General features: G+C 57.9%; 2 protein-coding genes across 5 annotated transcripts in view; one reads left to right on the top strand and one right to left on the bottom strand.

The window, feature by feature from the left end:
* Window positions 1-4,553: 4,553 nt before the first annotated feature.
* LOC136045970 (tapasin-related protein-like) lies at window positions 4,554-8,278 on the top strand. The gene is made up of 6 exons (XM_065732208.1): window positions 4,554-4,601; window positions 4,755-4,967; window positions 5,344-5,613; window positions 6,979-7,287; window positions 7,374-7,700; window positions 7,897-8,278. The coding sequence occupies exons 1-6, from the start codon at window positions 4,556-4,558 to the stop codon at window positions 8,175-8,177; spliced, it is 1,446 nt and encodes a 481-aa protein (XP_065588280.1). The 5' UTR covers window positions 4,554-4,555; the 3' UTR covers window positions 8,178-8,278.
* Window positions 8,279-10,510: 2,232 nt separating this feature from the next.
* The window catches only part of RAP1GAP2 (RAP1 GTPase activating protein 2), a 43,942-nt gene continuing 35,153 nt past the window's right edge, over window positions 10,511-19,299 (bottom strand). For 2 of the 4 annotated variants that reach the window (XM_065732096.1, XM_065732098.1), the window contains 17 exons: window positions 19,092-19,195; window positions 18,488-18,566; window positions 18,189-18,242; window positions 17,329-17,412; window positions 16,912-17,012; window positions 16,301-16,430; window positions 16,070-16,225; window positions 15,524-15,595; window positions 15,279-15,365; window positions 14,975-15,109; window positions 13,194-13,328; window positions 12,943-13,061; window positions 12,595-12,708; window positions 12,119-12,236; window positions 11,676-11,802; window positions 10,628-10,707; window positions 10,511-10,534 (listed from right to left, as the gene is read on the bottom strand). In XM_065732096.1, coding sequence (XP_065588168.1) covers window positions 10,526-10,534; window positions 10,628-10,707; window positions 11,676-11,802; window positions 12,119-12,236; window positions 12,595-12,708; window positions 12,943-13,061; window positions 13,194-13,328; window positions 14,975-15,109; window positions 15,279-15,365; window positions 15,524-15,595; window positions 16,070-16,225; window positions 16,301-16,430; window positions 16,912-17,012; window positions 17,329-17,412; window positions 18,189-18,242; window positions 18,488-18,566; window positions 19,092-19,195 — 1,704 coding nt within the window. In that variant the 3' untranslated portion in view covers window positions 10,511-10,525. The remainder of the gene's footprint in view (window positions 10,535-10,627; window positions 10,708-11,675; window positions 11,803-12,118; window positions 12,237-12,594; window positions 12,709-12,942; window positions 13,062-13,193; window positions 13,329-14,974; window positions 15,110-15,278; window positions 15,366-15,523; window positions 15,596-16,069; window positions 16,226-16,300; window positions 16,431-16,911; window positions 17,013-17,328; window positions 17,413-18,188; window positions 18,243-18,487; window positions 18,567-19,091; window positions 19,196-19,299) is intronic. The other 2 variants (XM_065732097.1, XM_065732099.1) reach the window with 1 other exon arrangement.

The raw sequence follows: 19,299 nt of genomic DNA, 5'->3' as shown, positions 1-19,299 counted from the left end.
CGTGAACAATCAGAAGTGAAGAAAAATCAATGTGCTTCTCACAGCTCAGAAATGGAGAACAAGCAGGATTTGCTTCTGCGAAATGCACGCAAACAAAAGCCAGTGGGTTCGTTTTTCTCACTAGGGATGTGGTCATTGCAGAGACAGAGCCATGCTCAGAGCAGCCCTCTCTTTAGGTCCTAAACGCTATGTTTACTGATGTCAGTCATAATATCCCCACTGGGGTCAGTGGTACACAATCAAATCTTTACACTAATTGTCAATTATGAGCAATTGCGGTTTATTCCCATCACATTTAATTTGTTTGATAAAAAGTTGACCAGAAAGATCTCAAGCAAAGGGAGGATGGAGCATGTCAGACCACTCCACTCCTCTGCCTGATGCTCAGGAAGCACAGTAGAGCTGAGATGAAAAGCGATGCTGCCCCAATCAGAGGGATCACACCATCGGTCCCAAAGGGCCACTGCTGCATTCTGCACTGCAGCCAACGACTGCAACCCACAGCAGAGGGGAAACTGCATCAGGAGGTGCAAGGAGAACATTGCAGGAGCAACTCAGAGATGGGGAGGGGGGTGTCCAGAAAGAGCTGCGGGGGGCCTTTGCAATACAGGGGAAATCGAAGGGGAGAGGGATGAGTGGGACAGAGCAGAACACAGCAGCAGGGCTGTTGGTGCTGCCTGACACTGCACACAGACACATGACTTATCTCAGGGCTCAGCACACGTGAGCTCAGAAGGACATAGCTACTGGTTTTCCTTTCCAAACTTTCCTCTCTTATTGGACCTAAGAAATACAACCAGAAACATCACGGAAATTAAAGACTGCGGAACTGGCACCACGACAGCGGTCACTGCCAGGCCTGAAGTCAGCTCCTGAACCTTGGCCAGGCCTCTGCTTCTCACCACAGAGGGACACCGTTATCTGACAGCCTTCCCCCTGTCCCCCAAATGATGCAGCAGCCAGCCCTGCCTGCAGAGCACAGGAACCGGGCGTGCAGCAGCCTGGGCTGCATCCCTACACGGTGAGCACGATGCTCTCAGTGTGGGAAAGGCAGAGTGCCACCGTGCTGTTACGCAGGAAACTATGATGCTGTGAGGACCTTAACCACAACAAACACCCCATTCCTGCAGGAAGCACATTTCCCTGCTCTGGTGTTCTGACTTCCCCCCTGAGCCCTTTCCTTTGCTGAGCTGCCTATGAGATGCACCTCTAGATCAAACTCCTTGGAAAAATCAAATTCATACAGATCAGTCATCATTCTGCTTCCAAAGCGAGGAGAAACCTTCAGGAAACGGCAAAGAGTTCTGCTCTAATTGGCAGACAATGAAGAGAAATGAAAGGGGTGAAGGCTCTGGAAGGCTGCGTCAGTAATAACAATAATAAAATAGAGCTTTACTCTTCACAACACCGCAGATATTACACACACAAATCTAGAGGCAGCTTTGCCAAATGTCTCTCTATGGCTTATGGCAGTGATACCTCCAGTGGCAACAGCAAGCCCTGCCAGCAGCTGCGGGGCACCAAGGAGCCCTCTGCCCCACCGATGGGGCACAGCTGTGGCCCCAGTGAGGACAGAAGCAGATTTGCTCTCAGCTGCTCCTTGACCAGGGATGCAGAGCACTGCAGAGCTGGAGCTTGCAGGCACCTGTCCTTCACAGCCATCCCAACAGAACACGCTGCTTTCAGGGCTCCAGACAGCTCTTTGGGTTGGCTGCTGGTTTCCTTCAGGCAACCCGAAATGAAACGCTGCTCACACCACCAGACTGAGGACAGAGCTCTGTGCTTTCTGCAACAGAACAGCCCCCCAGGTTATACGTTCGGTACTCAGCACAGACTCGGGCAAAGCAGTGCTGAGTGCCCAAATTCCCAAGATGAAGAGCACAACTTTCAGGGTCTGTTGGTGAGTGGTTCTGATTTTCCCTCCTCATTCCTCCCCCTTTCCTTTATAGCTCTACCCTCTGTTCCCTGTCCTGGAGCATCAGGCAGCACTGGAGGGAAGGCTGTGAACAAACAGCCTCTCCTGCCTCCCGGTACAAATTGAACACTCAGCAGCAGCTCCACGCACCACGGCTGAAGGCAGCACAGCCCGGGCATCTCGCTGCACATGAGGAGATCTGATCATACAGATCAAGTCATGAAAGTGCTTCTGCAAACACGCTGCCCCAACTCCTGCTGTGTCAGGAGAGCAGGAATTGCTCCCTCACTTTTCTCATCTGCAGGAGCACAGAGAGGGAATATGCATCAAGAGCACAGTCACCATGGTGACAGCAGGGACACAGCAGGAGTGTTCTTTGGAAACATCGGTTTGGATCAGAATTAATGCTGGAAATGAACAGCTGAAGAACAGCAGAAAAACCTCTTAAATTATTCAGCTGGAATAAATTGTCAGCAGCGGTGGCACTGAGGCAGTGGGCAGCAATAGGGCCCTCCCTGCGAAGCACAGGAACGACACGGGCAGCGCAGCGCTGCTCCTGCCCCGATGGCACAAGGACACGTCCCTGCACTGCCAGCACAGCCCGGGGCACTGCGAGCACCTCCAGAGCTCTGTCCCCGGCACCGCCCCTCCGCAGTGCCACCTGCAACGGCAAAAACTGCCCCGCTGCCCCTGGCAGCACAGCCAGGGCTGACAAACCGAAACCAAGCAACACGAGCGGCATCACAAGTGTGCGTTCTGAGCGTGCACCCAGCTCCAGAGCTGCTCCTCAGTAACTGTGCAGCATTACAGCACTGCTTAGGACCTGCAAAGATGCAGTGTTATAGCAGTAGAAAGCCCATCTAAATTATTAAAGCTAAACCTCCTGTAGCTGAGCCGCGTTGCTGGTGCTGCCATGTCACCCAGCAGCCCACGAAAGCCACGATTTTTCTCCTCCTTTGCATCGCTGCTGAAACGATTTCACTGCATCATTATTTCTACTTCGCAGGGACTTTCTGCAGGAGGGCCCGAGCCTCAGATCAAGAAAACACAATGCATACGAAAAGAGCGGTTTACATAAGACGAACTAAGACGAGAGAGACATCAAATCCCCACTTCCCCACTTAACGTGCAAACGCGTGGGGGGCACCGCCCCGCCCCCCCCGGAGCGCCGCGCTCCTCCCGTGTGCCGCTGCCGCCCCCTGGCGGCCGCAGCGCCGCTCTGCAGGCGCCCCACGGGGCGGAGCCGCGCGTGGGGAACGGCGTCCCGCGGAAAGGACCCGCAGCGTTTGCTTTCACGTTCCACCTGATGAGCAAGACTTCAGCAGCTGAGCGCTCCCAAGCGCATCATTTACAGCTGAGATTGGCCGTGCCCGTAAAAGTGAACGTTTCACCTTTGCTGCCCTCAAAATCCTGTGGAGCCTGAACTCCGCCGCCTGCTCCCGCAGCCTTCGCTCCTCGTTGGAGCTGTACGAACAGGGGGGGCAGTTTTTCATAGAAACATACAACAGTTGGGTTGGAAGGGACTTTAGAGACCCCCCCCAGCCCCAACCCCACCATGGGGTGGCTGCCCCCTAACTCAGGGCCCCATCCGTGGCCCGGGGCTCCCCCCGGGATGAGGTGGCACTGCTCCAGCCCCAGAGCCCCCTGGAAGGTCTCCCTCTCCCGACTGTAGTCCTGTTTCTCTGGGTTACTGTGCAGCCGAGGAAGGGGATGGCAGTGCCATCTACTGGGATACAAGCACTATGGAGCAACAGAAGACAGCAAAAAAAATTAGCTCAGCCTTTCTGACCATGGCTTGAGAGGAGTGCGATCAGAGATGCTGCTCCCCCAGCTTGGACGCGGGTGAGGAGTGCTCTGCTTGCTCCCGAGCTCCCCGGGTGAGCCGTCCTTCTCACCCAGTGCTGAGCCATGGGTTCGGGCCGTGACCGTCCAGATTGTGGCTGGAATACTCAGCTGTTAATTTCAAACTCGCCCACCTGTGAGCTTTGTAAATATCTCTATTCCTCGTTAAAGGTACGTCTGAACTGTTCATTTATCTTTAAATGCCGACATCATCTCACACTACAAAGCTTAACTTTAAGCTGATACTGCTCCGTACATGAGGAACTGTCAAGAATTTCACACTATAACTCCTCTCTGTCTCACACTGACAGCGAGAGCAGCTCACAACCAGCAGCCCCCCGTGCTGCCCTGTGCCGTCACGTTGTGTCTGCACAAACACCTCTCTGATGCCGGGTGCACGGCCACACCTTGGGTGTCCTCACCCCCACCTCACCTCCTGCCCTCTCTCCATGTTTTGTGTCGGTCACAAGGCAGAAGATTTACGTTGTTTGTACGTGATCAATGTACAGGTTGGGTTTGTGGGTATTTTCTTTTTTTTCTTTTTTAACTGTTCAATAAAAGTTAAAGCTCCGTTCCTATAGTTCCAAAGTCACTGGGAAACGAACCCAGAGCGCTCCCGTTCCCGGTGAAGGCGATACGGAGCGCTCCGGCCCCGTCCCGCAGGAGGAAGGCAGTGCCGGCCCCCGGGAGCCGCGCGTGACCGCCCCACCCCGGAGGCACCGGGCAGCCCCTCCCGCTGCGCACCCACGGAAAGCGAAAGCGAAAGGGAGAGAAGCCAAGGGGAGCGGGCGGGGAGCGATGGGCTGCGGAGCGTGGCTGGCGGCCGGCTGCATCCTGAGCGCCGGTACGTGCGGGACGGGCGGGGGGATGCGGGGGGGACGCGGGTCGTGGGATGGGGCAGAGGGCTCCGCCGCTCAGCACGAGCTGCTGTCACTCCTTCCAAACCAACTGTTGGACTTCAAACGTATCCTGCGCGCGCATCATCCCTGTTTTTCAGTATTCACAAGGACCCCCAACAGCATCGTTTCTGCAGACCCAGGGCTCAGGAGGAGCCTGCAACTTCCCTGCGTGTTTGAAATGAGAAAAACCATTCCCCTGTCCAACGAAACAGAAACCGTGCTGCTGAACGTCAGGCTGCAGCTGCCCGCGGCTGGGAGGCCTCAGGCAGAAAGCCTTCCTGCAGACACCCTGCCCTCGTTCATTGTGCAAGGTGAGATGATGCTCGGAGGACCAAGCCTGGCTCCCGGCAGGAGGCGAGCCAACAGGCAGCCCTGCTGTGCTTCAGCAGTGGGGATACAGAAAATCAGCCTTTCACAACTCAGCACAACAGCTTCACCTCCCCCGATCTGCATCCCGAGAGAGCCGGGTCTGGGGTGTTGGGAGAGAGGGAACCCTCCCACACAGGGAAGGCAGCCAGGCAGTCCCATCCCAGGCCCCAGACCCAGCAGCACCAGGCAGGATGCTGCCCTGACAAAGCGAGATCACTCCTGCTGGAATGCTCCGGGTCGGGATAGAGCAGGGCAGGCTGCTCCTGCTGCCTTCAGGTGAGCCAGGATCGTAACAGGCCCATGCATGTGTTCATACAGAGCCCTCAGTGGATATTCTGCAGTACACAGATGAGGATATCGACATGCTTGACTGCAGGATCAGCCCTTACTCTACAGCCAACACTCAGATCCTCTGGCCTGGGAGGGAGGTCAGAGCCCACGGCCTGGACACCTGGTTCACCTGCACCATAAAGCACACAGCTGGGAAATATGCAGCCACAGCCTTCCTCGTGCAGGGCCACGAGGACAGAGAGCACCAAACTGCGGGACAGCTCCATCAGGGCATCGCAGAGCAGACACACGTGTCAGGTAACGCTCCTCTGGGGACTCATACGCTCCTAACAAAGCATGGGGGCTGGAGCACCCCTGTCAGGGCACTGCAGCTGCAGGCCTAAAGGCAATCAGCAAGCAACTACCACTGAGCTGCTTCAGTTGTGTCCCAAACTGCAGTCCACCCCCCCCAGCTTCCAGCTGGAAACGTTTTTGGAGGGATTACATAGAGGGAAAGCAGCTGTTCCTCTCCAGCGACACTGGGGTGCTCTGAACTCGCAGCCCGGCTTTGTGTGTCCCACCAGCTGTTGCTTCATGTCACAATTCACTTCTGGGTTTACAGACCTCAGATATTTTTACCCCCTGAGTTTGCAGATATTCTGAGATAATGTTTTAGCAACTGCAAGGCAAAATGTTTTTACTGAAAAGCATACGTTCTCCCTTGTGTTGAGAGCCATGCACACGTTGCAGAAATGAGTAACTTCAGCGGAGCTTCTCAAAACATAGTTGTTTTCTGTTTATGTAGTTCTATACCATCACTGCTAAAAGCCCCAACAGCAAACACTTAAGTCACCGAGGCGTTAATGCACACACGGTTTGAGGCTGATTGAGCCGGTCAGCAGGCGGAGCACCTCCGCAGTGTCAGCGAGCACAGCTGAGCAGCTCGCTGAGCCGAGGGAGGGGGCTCCGGAGAAGGAACAGAAAGCCACGGGGACCTGCCAGAGGGCTGCAGCCTCACCCGGACAAGAAATAGGTCCTGCCTGCAGAGTGCTGTTACTAAACCGCACCCTGCCAGGGCCTGGGCAGAGATAAGCAGCTGCCGTGCCTAAAAATACAGAGAGCGGGGCTCTGCGGGGCAGCAGGCAGAGCACGGTCCCCGATAGGGCTGGGGACAGCGCAGCGAGCAGCACTGCGTGCTGGAGGGAGCCAAGAGCACATCGCAGGCACCCGCGCTCCCCTTGCCCCGTATCACCCTTTCCCCATCGCTTAAGACCCAAATTTCCACTTGTTACTCACCCCATCAGAGGGGCTTCTCCGAGGGAGCTGCATCAGAGCGGGCCACACCACCGCGTGAGGCGCACCCCCTCCCGGCTCTCCCTTTTATCCCCCCCCAACCCCTCCGCCGCGGGTTAATTGGGCTCCGATTGCCACCTGGGGATGCCCTCGGCCCTGTCGCTCTGGGGGGGGAGCGCATCCCGAGCCGAGAGCGCTCCGTTAAATCCGCCATCTGCGGCACTTAGCGAGGCACAAACGGAGCTCAGCGACGGCTCGAGCGGTTACCGGAGGGCCCGGGGCTGTGCCCCACGACCCACGCGCAGCGCGGGGCCCGCACCCCGCGGGGGCTCGGTGGCAGCGGCCCCGCTCCGCCCCGCCCCATCCCGTCACTGCCGCCCCCCTCCGCAGCGGTGCTGGCGGTGCGGACGCGGCTGCCCCGGCTCCGTTCGGCGCTGGGGAGCGACGCGGCGTTGGACTGCGCCTTCGCCGCCGATCCGCGGGTGGCCGTGGCCGTGGGTTGGGCGCTGCGGCGGAGGGGGCGGCGGGAGCGGCGGATCACCGCCTCCAGCGGCGGCCGCGCGGAGATGCTCCCGGAGCCCCGCGGTAACGCGACCCTCCTGCTCCGGCGCGTGGAGATCGGCGACGAGGGGACGTACATCTGCGCGGTGCGGGCGGCGGCCCTCGAGCTGGAGCAGGCGGTCCAGCTGCAGGTAACAGGTAACGGCGCGGATCTGCGGGCGGTGACGGAGGCAGAACCGATGAGCCGCGAAACTCAGCGTTTCCGTGAACCCTTTGCTCACCAGAACAGCCCACGGTGACTGTCAACGTTCACTCCCTGTCCCTGGTGGAGGGGGAGCAGCAGAAGTTGGTCTGCGACATCCGCAACTACTACCCCGCGGACATCCAGGCGCAGTGGCTCCGTGAGCCGCGTGGTGCTGGGCAGCTCCCCGACTCCGTGCCCAACGTCCTCAGCAGCAGCCACCGCCAGAGCAGCAATGGCACCTACAGCTTCTCCAGGTTCTTCCTGCTGACGGCGACCCTGCGTGACAACGGCCGCACCTACACGTGCCGCGTGGAGCACGCCAGCCTGCGGGCACCCGTCCGCAGGAGCGTCACCGTGGCCATGCGAGGTACTGAGCTCTGTGCTGGTGCTGTCTGGGCACTGACCCCACGGTGGGCTGGGGGTGAACGGCCCACTCACCCATTCCTGCTCTCAGCTTTGCCTTTCATTGCTCTGAGCAAACGTGGAAAAAAAAACCCAACAAAAAACCAGCCTGGTCCCAGCCCTCATTTGCCCCTGCCCTTCTCCTTTTGATTCACCCGCAGAAGCGACCTCCACCTCCTGGCTGCTGCTGCTGCTGCTCAGCCTCACTGGGTGCCTGGTGGCTGCACTCCATCACCTCCACAAAGGTGGGATCGGGGGTGTCCGTGGTGGGGGTGAGAGGGCCATGCTGTGCCGCACTGTCAGTGCTGTGCTCGGTCACCACGATGCCCCTGAGCTGCAGTGTGGCCGTGCTGCGCTGCAGAGCCGGCCGCTCTCCTTCATTTATTCACAGCTTCTTTATTTTGTTTTCCCTTCGGCCTGCCCTAGTGCGGAGCGCAGCTAAGGTGGGTGTGCTTCACATTCCTGTTTCTCCCACATGACCATCAGTGCTCTCCCTCGCCCACAGCTCTGACCCCCTTCCCTCTGCCCCCAGCCCAAACCTTACTAGGCGGTGCCCCACTGCCAGCAGGGAACAGCCGCGGCCCCGCAGGGTTCAGGCGCTGTCAGCAGAGCGGGGCAGCCCAGGAGGAATTCATGGCTGCTGAATGTCAGCGTGCACGAAGCTATCCTTCCAGTTCCAGGCAAAGGGGGGAGCTGCAAGAATACGCTCTGCAATAAAGACTGATTGAGAGAACCCAAACTTTGTAGGTTTGGTTTTGTTCTTCCTTGGCCCCTCTGCTGCCCACTCCTGTCCCACGACATCGTCCCACTCTCACGCTGACACATCCATAGCTTCGCACTCATCACCAAATGCTGGAACCACGTTGGCCTCCTGAGAAGTGAACACATCTTGGGGCACCCTGGGATGGACAGAGCTGGGGAATGACAGCACATCCTCAGGGTGCACAGCCAACGTCGTTTCACGGATGGGCTCAACGTGGTACACATATGGACACAAAATATGTTATTTATTGTGAATTTTGCAAAGACACATTTAAGCAACAAAATATACATTTGTGAACCTTTAGTTTTATACATAACAAATACAATCTGCTACCATAGCAATAAATAAATGTACATTATTTACAGCAGACATAGGCCACCGGGAACCACGAAGCACCGCCTCTCCACATCAAAAATAAACTTCTGTCAGATACGTTTTTCAAGATATCTCTTCACTCTATAAACTCTCTTCACATTCTAATGGTATAAATTCAGCATTTTCCTTTGCAGGGTATGTGCAGTGCTACATTCATCAGCACAACGAAGCACACTCTACGTCCCGAGAGGAGCGCGTCCCCCTGCGGGTGCGGAGTGCCCTATGGGGGCCGTGGGGCAGCCCCACACCCACAGCCGCGGCAGCTGAGGACCCACGGCTTCAGTCAGCGTCACCGAGCTGCTGGTGCCGTGGCAGCATCCTGAGCTGGCATCCGCCATCGCCAAAGGCCCCAAAACTGAGAGCAAACTGAGCCCGTGTTGGGACCGTCCCTTTTTCCCCAGAAAAAAAATAAATTAAGAAAAGCACTTCCATTTGTATCTAGGTGTGTACACGTGTGCGTGTGTCACGGAGAAGCACAAAGCGTTTCGCAGTACATACGCAGGAACGCCCTCACCCACCGCTGCAGCACAGCCACGGCCGGAGCACCGCGGGCCGCCCCGGGCCGGGAGGAGCCCCGCGGCTTCAGAGCAAAAGCGACCGGGGACAAAACGGGACGGGACAAAACGGGATGGGACAAAACGGGATGGGACAAAACGGGACGGGACAAAACGGGATGGGACAAAACGGGATGGGACAAAACGGGATGGGACAAAACGGGACGGGACAAAATGGGACGGGACAAAACGGGATGGGACAAAATGGGACGGGACAAAACGGGACGGAACAAAACGGGACGGGACAAAATGGGACGGGACAAAACAGGACGGGACAAAACGGGACGGGACAAAACGGGACGGGACAAAACGGGACGGGACAAAACGGGACGGGACAAAACGGGACGGGACGAGAACAGTGAGCGCATCTTCTGCTGAAAGATCTCACGGAGATCAACGCGCCCAACGACACTCACACTGACACAACCCGGGGACGCAGCGATCCACGAAGGGGGGTTGGGGGGTTGGGGGGGTTGGGTGCTCCCGAAGCGCCGCAATGGGAGCGGAACCGGAGCGGGCGCTTCTCCTCTGCCAAAGAGCATCTCGAGATGGAAACGCGGGGTCAGCAGCGGCAGCGCCTGAGCCCCAGTGCCGCACCAGCTCCAAAAACGGAGAACCAAATCCTCCCGTGCCCGACTGCCTGCCCTGCCAGCAGGAAAAATACCCACGGGAGCGTGTGCGTGGATGGTACGAGTGCCAGAGGGAGACCCCAACGCGCTCGGGTGCCCGCCCAGCAGCACGCTGGGGGCAGGGGCACGGGGAGGGCTGGGGCTGCTGGGGACGGGGGCGAGGTGATGTCCTCCAGTGGGCGCAGGGTCGGCCGTGGGGGGGGGACAGTGCTGGCGGGTGGGTGTGCGCGTTCCCACGGGGTGGTGAAGTTTTCCCTTCGTTGAAACAAAAATTCTCTGAAATAAAAATCGGATAAAAGCGTCAGAGATATTCTCAAGAGAAAGAAAAGGCGGCGCTGATGGGCACTGATGGTTCCATCATTAATCGCCGCCGTTCTTCTCAGTGCTGCCCCTCCTCACAAAGCACAGCTGAATCACACAGCAGCCTTACAAGCACTCACCGCCGAGGAGTCCTGCCGCCTTCCTCCCGCTAGTGACTCTAAAAAAAACCCACAAGTCAGGTTGGGCTGCGGACAAAGGCACAAGGACACCGAGCAGCACCGCCCCGTGGGGCGGCCCCACGGCTGCGTACCGTGCTGGAGCTGCCGTGGCTCAGTTTGTCGAAGCGGAACTTCAGGTTTGACCTCGGGGAGTTCCTGGTCTTCACATCTGCTGCGGGTGGGGAAAAGCAAACGAAGCAATGACCCACGAGCCATCGCGAGGGCTGAGGCAGCCGGCAGCCGGGCACGCTCATGTTTTGCCACCAATGTTTAGTCTACGTTGACTGAATGTTTGGCAAAATCTGTACATTAAGGGTTTTTGATGGAATAAATTGAGGCTTAATTACATCTCACAGTGTTTCTACTGGAAATGCCACTGAAAAGGCTGCAACAAATGACTGATCTATGTAAGTAGGGGAGGATTTCAATGCTCTTGGCAGGAAAATGCAAAATAAACACTTTAAGCATTAAAAACGCTGTTTTGTTCGTTCTGAAAATCGCTAACAAGCCAGAAAGGGCTGCTGGGGTGCTGAGGGCAAGGCAAGGGAGCCAGGCTGCGCTCCCAGCTCCGTCCTTCTCCAGGGCTGCTCCCAATTACCGAGCTGCTCCCAATTACCGAGCTCTTAGTGGTGGATTTGTTAGCTCTCTGGCTGTTCTGCAAAGAGCTCCTGAGTTCCTGATGTGTGCTTTCATTTGAATCGTGGCTCCTTCCGACAGGAGCGCAGCGCTCGGGGAAATTGCAGCACCGTGATGCTCAGCGGGGCCTGCTGTGCCCATTTGGCTCCTGTTGACTTCGTACCTCACTTTGCTAATTGTGTGCCTCCAACGGATGGAATTAGTGCAGAGCTGGTTAGCAGGAGGGGTAATAGAGCCAGGCCCAAGGAGAGCTGCTTGGTTATTAAATAACTCCTGAGTCACAGCTCATTCCTTAGAGACAGCGAGTTTCCACGGCTACTGCAAATGTCCATGAGGAGAGCGGAGCAAGCAGGGCCCCGGCACAGCCCGCTCTGTGCTCCTTTAGAGCTCTGTGCTGCAGCGTGGCTCAGCTGGGACTGTGCACCCCACAGCCCAGGGCGCATCCTGCAGCTGCCCCACTGCCTCCCCATAGCTGCCCCCACCCTGGACCACCCCAGAACCCACCTGTGGGGCTCCGGCTCATGATGACCGGGGTGGCTGCGGCCCCCACACTCGGGCTATCGCTGCCGGGCGATGCGCTGTAGATGAACACGTCCTGCTTGAAGGGCGACGCAGTGGACGGCTGGCTGCCCTGCGTGGACAGAGTGGGACACGACTCCACTCCTGCTGCTGCCACACAGTGCTCTGTGCATGCCCAGCACAGCTGCGCTCTGTGGCACAGCACAGCACGGCTCAGCACGGAACAGCAGCCTCCATCCTTCTGGAGGGTTCATCCCACAGGAGCCAACCCAAGCGAACGCACACCTCCCACTGCCCCCTGCCCTGCTGGGAAAACACTGGGACCCACGGGGAGCACCCGGGGACACGAAGCTGAGGCATCCCCCTGAGCAGCCCACGTTGTTGAGGCAGGACCCCCCCAGAGCAGCAGCACAGAACTGGGTTCCTACCACACTGTCGTACTCCTCCAGCGTCTCGCTCTCTCCCGCTGTGCTGCTGAAGCTGCTGGTGCTCGAGGAGGAGCGCGAGATGTTGGAGCGGCCGTTCTCCTTCAGCTTGATGAAGGGCCTACGGGGAGATGAGGTGCTTAGGGAAAGCACGTGGCTGCTGCACCGAGCTGAGCACTGTGGGATGAGCTCCCCTGGGCACAGAGCAGCCACTGTGGGATGGAGCTGGGGCACTGCTGGGAGCACCCGCCTGCCTCCACCTGCAGGATGCAGAAACTCCTGCCAATACAGCTCCTTGCTGCTGCTCTTTTCTAAAGATGGTTATTTTCAGATCATCGTGGAGCGGTGCACATGAATCACCAGAACCTCTATTTTTCTCCCTTAGTATCCACCTTATTTACAGCAGAACTTGGAGATGCTATTTCTGACAGCCCCCGGTGCTTTGGCTGTTGGCTGCAGTTTGGTTCTGCGCTGCTCACCTGTCTTTGTTGGGGCATATTTCAGGGGAGCTGGGGTTGGATGAGGTCTCAGATTTCATCTCCTGGGATGAATGTCCAGCATCTGGTGTTTTCTGTGCTCCAGAAATACTGTCACTGAGGGCACAAAAAGGCTGTGTGAGTAACACAGGAGACAAAACCAATGGTCAGATTATACCCCTGGTTCCAAGTGCTAAAACTAAGAGTGAGAGACACTCTTCGGATACCGCCTCTTCGGTTTACATCCGAGAGAAGGCACCCAAGCCACCAGACATGGAGATCAGGGAGGTTCTGGCACCCCGGGCACACCGAGGGCTGCAGCACCCTGAGTGCCGGGGACGCCGCGCTCACCACCGCGCCCTGCTGTCCGCCTGGCTCTCCGACCCCGTGTGCAGCCGTGGGAACAGCCCCGAGCGCCGCTTGATGGGACTCCTGGACTGGGTCTTGGCTGTGGCTGCTGAGACCGGGGGCTGAAAGAAGCACACAGCCTGAGCTCGAGGGGTGCACAGCCCCGGCCGAGAAACCCCCACGGCACCGCGCCAGGACGGGAGGGGTGGACACGCAGACAGAGCGGGACGGGGCGGCTGCGGGGCCGCGCTCACCGAGAACGTGGTCTTGGTCACCTCGCCGCTGCTGTGCGCGATGCCGCCGCTCAGGCTGCCCGGGATGCCGCCGTGCTGCCTCCTCTGGCTGCCCACCATCGTCTCCATGGAGTGGCTGCGCACGCGGATGGCTCTCTGTGGCCGCGAGGGACAGGGTACAGCGGTCACCCCCAGCAGTGCTCCCTGGCTTTGTAGGAAGGCTCTGCGAGGAGCCCCCTGCCCCTCCTGCTCCTGCACCGCTGTCGGTTCCCATGCAGCACGCAGCAGTGCAGCCTGCTGCCACCTGAGACTGTGCCACGTTCAGTGCACGCTGCTCCCTGTGAAGGACTGACCCCTGGGGGCTCGAGCACCGCCTGAGCTCTGCACACGGAAGGGGCTGCGGTGCCCCTCGCTGTGGCAGCACTGACAGAGACCACAGTGCTGCTGCAGGGATGGAGCACAGAGGGCTGTGAAGCCCCTGCAGAGCAGCCCGGGGCTGCAGAGAAAGGAGCAAAGGCACAAATCTGAGCAGGCACTGAACACGTGGGGGCTGAGGACGACTTCAACGTGTTTTGACTCAAACTGTTGGAACCAGAGCCGTGCATGCGGGAGGCAGAGACCTTTTGCGAATCTGAACACCCATTTTGGAGGCTTGAACAGGACTTGAGCTATTTTTAAAGCCTTCCCTCAGTTGTTGTCCCAGGCACTCACAAATAAGACCATGAGATCTTTTGGAAGTCTGGCACACGCCACGAAGAGCAGCAGGGAAATGCGCAAGTTAAAAAAAATCTGCTCATTTATTTTAATTACTGCGATCACCATAGCAACCAGAGCCCAAACTGGACTGTGATACCGGTGTGCCAATTACGGGAAACTTTCCCTTTGCAGCCACTGCCTTCTGAATTTCCGCTGTGCTACCCAGCAGGCCACGGCTACATCCTCCTCCAGACCACTTAAGCAGAGCTCAGGACACAGAGGTGTTGGAGGAAACAAGTCTCCAAGGGCTGCATTTCTGAATGCACCAGCACTGCATCCATGGTGCACAGGCACTGCTCTGCTGCCGGCTTCAGCCCCATGTAAAACCCCTCAGTCCTGACCCACACTGACCCTGCAGGCCCAGACCACACAGGGACCACGGTGTCCCCTCCTGCCCTTCAAGTAATGAGCTGCAAGCAAGCATCCATCAGACCGGATTTATTGGGATCAGCAATTTGTACAAACCAATGTCTGCGTGCAGGAGCAGCAGGTCACTCTGCTGCCAGCTCCAGCGCTGCGTGGGCAGGAGGGTGTCCTCCCGGCACAGCACTCTGAGCATGGCACGTCCCCTACTGCACCCTGCCAGATGAGTGCCCGCACCGCCGCCAGGAGGAAGGGCCGGGAGTTCTCCAGTGTGATGCAACGGGCAGAAATCCCACCCCGCTCAGAGCACACAGCGCAGGAGATAGGCCAGCACGCAGCCCAGCAGCGCGGCCCCGAGGCGCCGGGGCACGAAGAAGCCAGCTCCCATTCCTGGGTGCACCACGCGGCCCAGGGCACCCTGCAACCCGCGCACAACAGCGCACGACACAACAGTCGGTGCCCCAGACCGTGAATACTGCCATACATCACGCCTCGATTTCTGCATCCTGCACCCCAGCAGCACACCGCTGAGCCTCCACTTCCCCCCCCACGGCAGCAACGCGGGGACCCTCCTCTGCCTTCAGAGCCCCTCATGCCCAGAACCCCATCTGCACCTTCCACAGAGACGCCTTCTGGCCCTGGGCACACGTTAACCTTCCTACTGGGGAGGGACTGAGTTTTACCTTGAAAGACTCCAGGAAGCCCCCGTGCCCTCCATTCTCCAGCTTGTCCTCCTCGGGCCCCAGCCCCAGCATGGTCTGCGTGTGCCCGTGGAGCTCATCGTGCAGGTTGTCCAGCAGGGCAGCACGTGTCCGGTCCTGGGGAGCAACACCAGGCTCAGTGGGACACCCCGGGCACAAGGACGTGAGGATGCTCGCACTGCTCATCGCTGAGGCTGTCCCAGTGCTGACCCAGCTCAGAGCAAGGAGGAGTGGCAGCGTGGGGGTGGTGTGGGGCAGTGGTGGAAAAAAAGGCCGTGAGCTGTACCTCCAGCTTCGCAAACTTGTCCGACTTGCAGCAGGCGTTCTCGGCGTTGATGAGTTTGGTGAGCAGGAACTCCCGGAACTCGGGGCTCTGGGAGCGAGAGTGGGGGGTTGGACATCTGCACTGCCCCTCTCCTGGTAACACTGTGCTGTGACCCCGCAGACCCACGCCCAGCTCCCCCACGCATGCCCTGGACTTGCACCCACACACAGCTCCCAGCTTGGGGTGCACTTCCAGTCCCATCTCACCTTCTGGAACACCGGCGGGCTCGGCAGCGGCGGGCCAAAGGAGGGGACATCTTCCCGGGCCGTGACAGAGACCTGCGGGGCCAGGAGCAGCAGTGAGCTGGGTGTGCAGCACAATGCCCCCAGCCCCGGGCTGCAGCCCACCCTGAGCCCGCAGGGTAACTGCACACATCTACTTCTCTCAGACCATTTTCTCTCGTGGCCCTAAGCAGCGTGCTTTCAGTGTGAGAAACTGTCTAGCTGCATCTCCTCATGGAGGGGTGATGCTACCTGCACTCGGGCACTGTTTATCAGTATGAGGTTCCGGGGCTCCCTGCAACAGCTGTGGCACCAGAAATGCTCTGTAAATGAGCATGCTGCTACAGGGGCACGTTTTATATGTATGTATACACACACTGTAACTGAACAAACACAAGTGTATGTGTTCATGTACACACATACGTTTAATATACACTTTCCAGCCATGCAGACATCTGAACACAGCCCATCCTGCACGTGGCCGTGCACAAACAGAACAAAACACGACGCATGCAGGCTGGGATCCCATACCCTGTAGGATGTGGTGTCTGCATCGGGGCTGTCCACCTGCACCACAATGTAGGCGTGCAAGAAATTGGAGGCAATCATGTCTGGGACGAACGGCGTGTTCTCTTCTTGAAAGATAATCGCCACAATGTCGTTGCCAATGTGTCTCTTCCTCTGCAGCTGAGCAGGAAGGGAAGGCACGGTCGGTACAGGCAGGTGTCTGCGCCCCGCGGGCGCCCCGGGCTCAGCCCTCACCTGCTGGGTGTCCCCTTCTGTGAAAGGCAGCTTGGTGGACACGTGGAACATGATCTCCCTGTCCCGGAACACAGTGTACACGGACTCGGCGCCCGTCTGCCCGTGGCTGACATCCAGTCCTCCTCGGAAACTGGAAATGAGGGGAAAGTCGGGGAGGAGGGGAGAAATATTAACTGACAGTCCACCAGAGCCCACAGGCGGCTCGAGGCGACCAAACAAGCCCCTCTCATTTGTCTGTTTCTAGCAGCCAGCAAACAGGGACGAACGAAGCGTGCACCACGCGGTGCAATGAAGGCTGAGGCCTGCAGTGTGGCACGGTCACAGCACCCAGCGTGGAGCGGACCCCCACGGCACTGCCCCACTCCCGTGGGCCCCTCCCCTGCAGCCCCACAGCACCAGTCGGCCTCGCAGCCCCGGGGCTGCAGGGAAGGAAGCTCTGCTGTCTCCATCCTCTCCATACAACTCCTCCAGCTGTGACCCACGAGCCACAGCTGCATTTGCTTCTGCTCTGTGCTGCTCCTGAATGAGCAGAATTCCGTTCTCGATAGACGCTTTACATACTGTGTGCTCTCTAGCTAAATGTATTTGTAAAATCACTGTTTTCTACTTACCCTTTAAAGTCCTGCAGTGTTATGGTGTCTCCCAGCAAATGCAAGAAGTTCCTGAAGGCGGTGCTCTCCTCGTTGTTGCCGAACAGCTCTTCCTCCTGGGTCTACAAAGACACAGATGCACCTTGGGAGGAGAACGGGCAGCTGACCTCAATCCTTCATGCGGGTATTTAAAAACAGTGAGACCTTAGCTACGAGTTATCTGATCCAAAGTAAACGCAATACGTAAAGATAGTGAGGGTGCCTGCCAGAATAACCCGGGGCAAATCATAGAACCCAGCCGTGCAGTGCAGAGCAGCCAGCATCCCCAGGCCAAGGGAAGCACTCAATCCCCAGGCCAAGGGAAGCACTCAGCAGACACGTCTGCACCCACCAATGCACCACTGTGGTCTGAGCACACGGCTCCCAGCACTCACTCACCTGCCTGAACTTCTGGTAGATGACACCAAACTTGAACGTGTTGTTGACCTCGTGCTCATCGTAAGCCACTATCATCTGGGAGGCCTGTGGTGAGACAAGGCACAGCTGGGACCCACGGCAGCTGAGGAGTGGGACCCGGAGCCACCGTCCTGCGTGGGCAGTGGCTGCTGCCAGGCTCCCAGTGGTGGGTGATGGGGATGGGTGAATGAAACTGCCTCGATCAGACTCCATCAAAGGGTGCTGAAACTCCTCACAACACACTGCTGAGCCTGGTGCAGGTCTGACACATAAAAAGAGCTTGACGAGGACGGATGTGCAGTAAAACTTTCCCATAATGGGTTTCTATGGCAGCACAAGAGCTTGCAGAGCTCCAGTGATCCTGGACCAGGGGACAAGTGAGTGGCAGCCCCAACACGGTGAGGACAGGCTCAGCCCTACTGGGCTTCCAGATAAACTGCAGGCACCAAACCCTGATGGATTCATACTTCACAGCCTCTCTGTCCTTCATGGGGCATCTCATGGATTACAGAATGGTTGGGGTGGAAGGGAGCGTACAGATCACCTTGTTCCAACCCCACACAGGGCCGGGTGACCCCCACCACAGCAGGCTGCTCAGGACCCTTCCAGCCCGGTTTCAAGCATCTCCAGGGATGGGGCACCCACAGCTCTGGGCAGTCTGTGCCAGGGCCTCACCGCCCCAGTCCTACCATGGCAAGCCCTAAGGAAAACAGTACCTGTGCCCTGCATCTGTACAGAGCACTGAGGAGATCTCTGTCGAAGGTACTGAATCCTCCTAGCTGTGGGAAAAAGACAGAATTATCCCAACCTGATCTCTACTGAATGCAGGGTAAGTTCCTCACCTTGGGATACAGAACCGGATTAAACTTCAGTCCAGAGGCATCATCACAGAAGGCCTGGGAGCAAGGGGAAGTGTGTGAGCATCAGTGGGCCCAGCCTGGGGGGTCTGGCAGCATGGCCACGTGCATCTTATCAGAGACACATGGCCAGCCCTGGGCTGCAGGAGCTGCCCCAGCATCCGTCCTGCTGCGATGCCCACACCCAGCTGGTGCTGACCAGAGGCACAGTCCTGGGCTGCAGCTTCCCCCCCCTTCCCTGAGCTCACCCATGAACCCACCCGGAGCAGCCTTGTGCAGGTTACCTTCGCAATCTGTGGGATGCTGGGCAGCTTGCTAAATCCTGCCAGAGGAATCCTTTCGTGCAACGTCTTCACTTTGGACCTAGCGAGGAAAAAGAAATGAACAGAAGCTGGGGAGGATCCCATGCAGCCCGAAGCACCGCAGCCTGCCTGCCCACCAGCAGTGTGGCTCTGAGGTGTGCATGCTGCAGGAGGCTCTGACAGATGCTGCAAGGTGGTGTTCTGCTGGGCTTGGTCAGTTAGCAAGGGCTCCACTGCTATTCTCACCTCTGCAGCTCTTAAAATATTCATCGTTTGGAAGAGAAATGAGGCAACAGCTCAGACACCTTTGCCAGATTAGGGGAAAAATGGCAACAGACAGGACAGTGGATCATGAGGAGTTCCCTATGTGATTTCAGCAGTGGATCAAAGCTCTGTGTTCACCACCAGTGCTCAGGCAGCCCCAGCACAGAGCAGTCCAGGGTCGGTGCCTCGGGCTTCTGCCCCACCCCGAGCCCCTGCACACAGGGGCAGTGTGGGTGCTGCAGCTGAGTTTACAGAGGAACAAATGGAGAGTCTTTCAAGGAGAAGATGTTTTGCTAAACACTGCACTTTCTTTTTTCTGTACCTGAGTATAATCCTTAAATATTCGGTGCCTTCCACCTCCTCACACTTGACGGACAGGATCAGGTTTCCCAGGCTGCTGGCCGTGCAGTAGAAGTTTAAGTGGTCCTGCAGAGGGAAGCAGCAGGTGAGAGCAGTGGGGTCAGCTCGTGGCACGAGGATGCTCCCCACGCATGCACAGCATCCAGCACATCTCGGAGTGCAGCCAACGC

Source organism: Cyrtonyx montezumae, unplaced genomic scaffold (genome assembly GCF_038088225.1).
Source record: "Cyrtonyx montezumae isolate F1298 unplaced genomic scaffold, pur_monq_1.0 scaffold_15, whole genome shotgun sequence".
NCBI lineage: Eukaryota > Metazoa > Chordata > Aves > Galliformes > Odontophoridae > Cyrtonyx > Cyrtonyx montezumae.
Note: the sequence above shows the minus strand (reverse complement) of the source record. Positions and strands in the feature narration are given on the sequence as shown.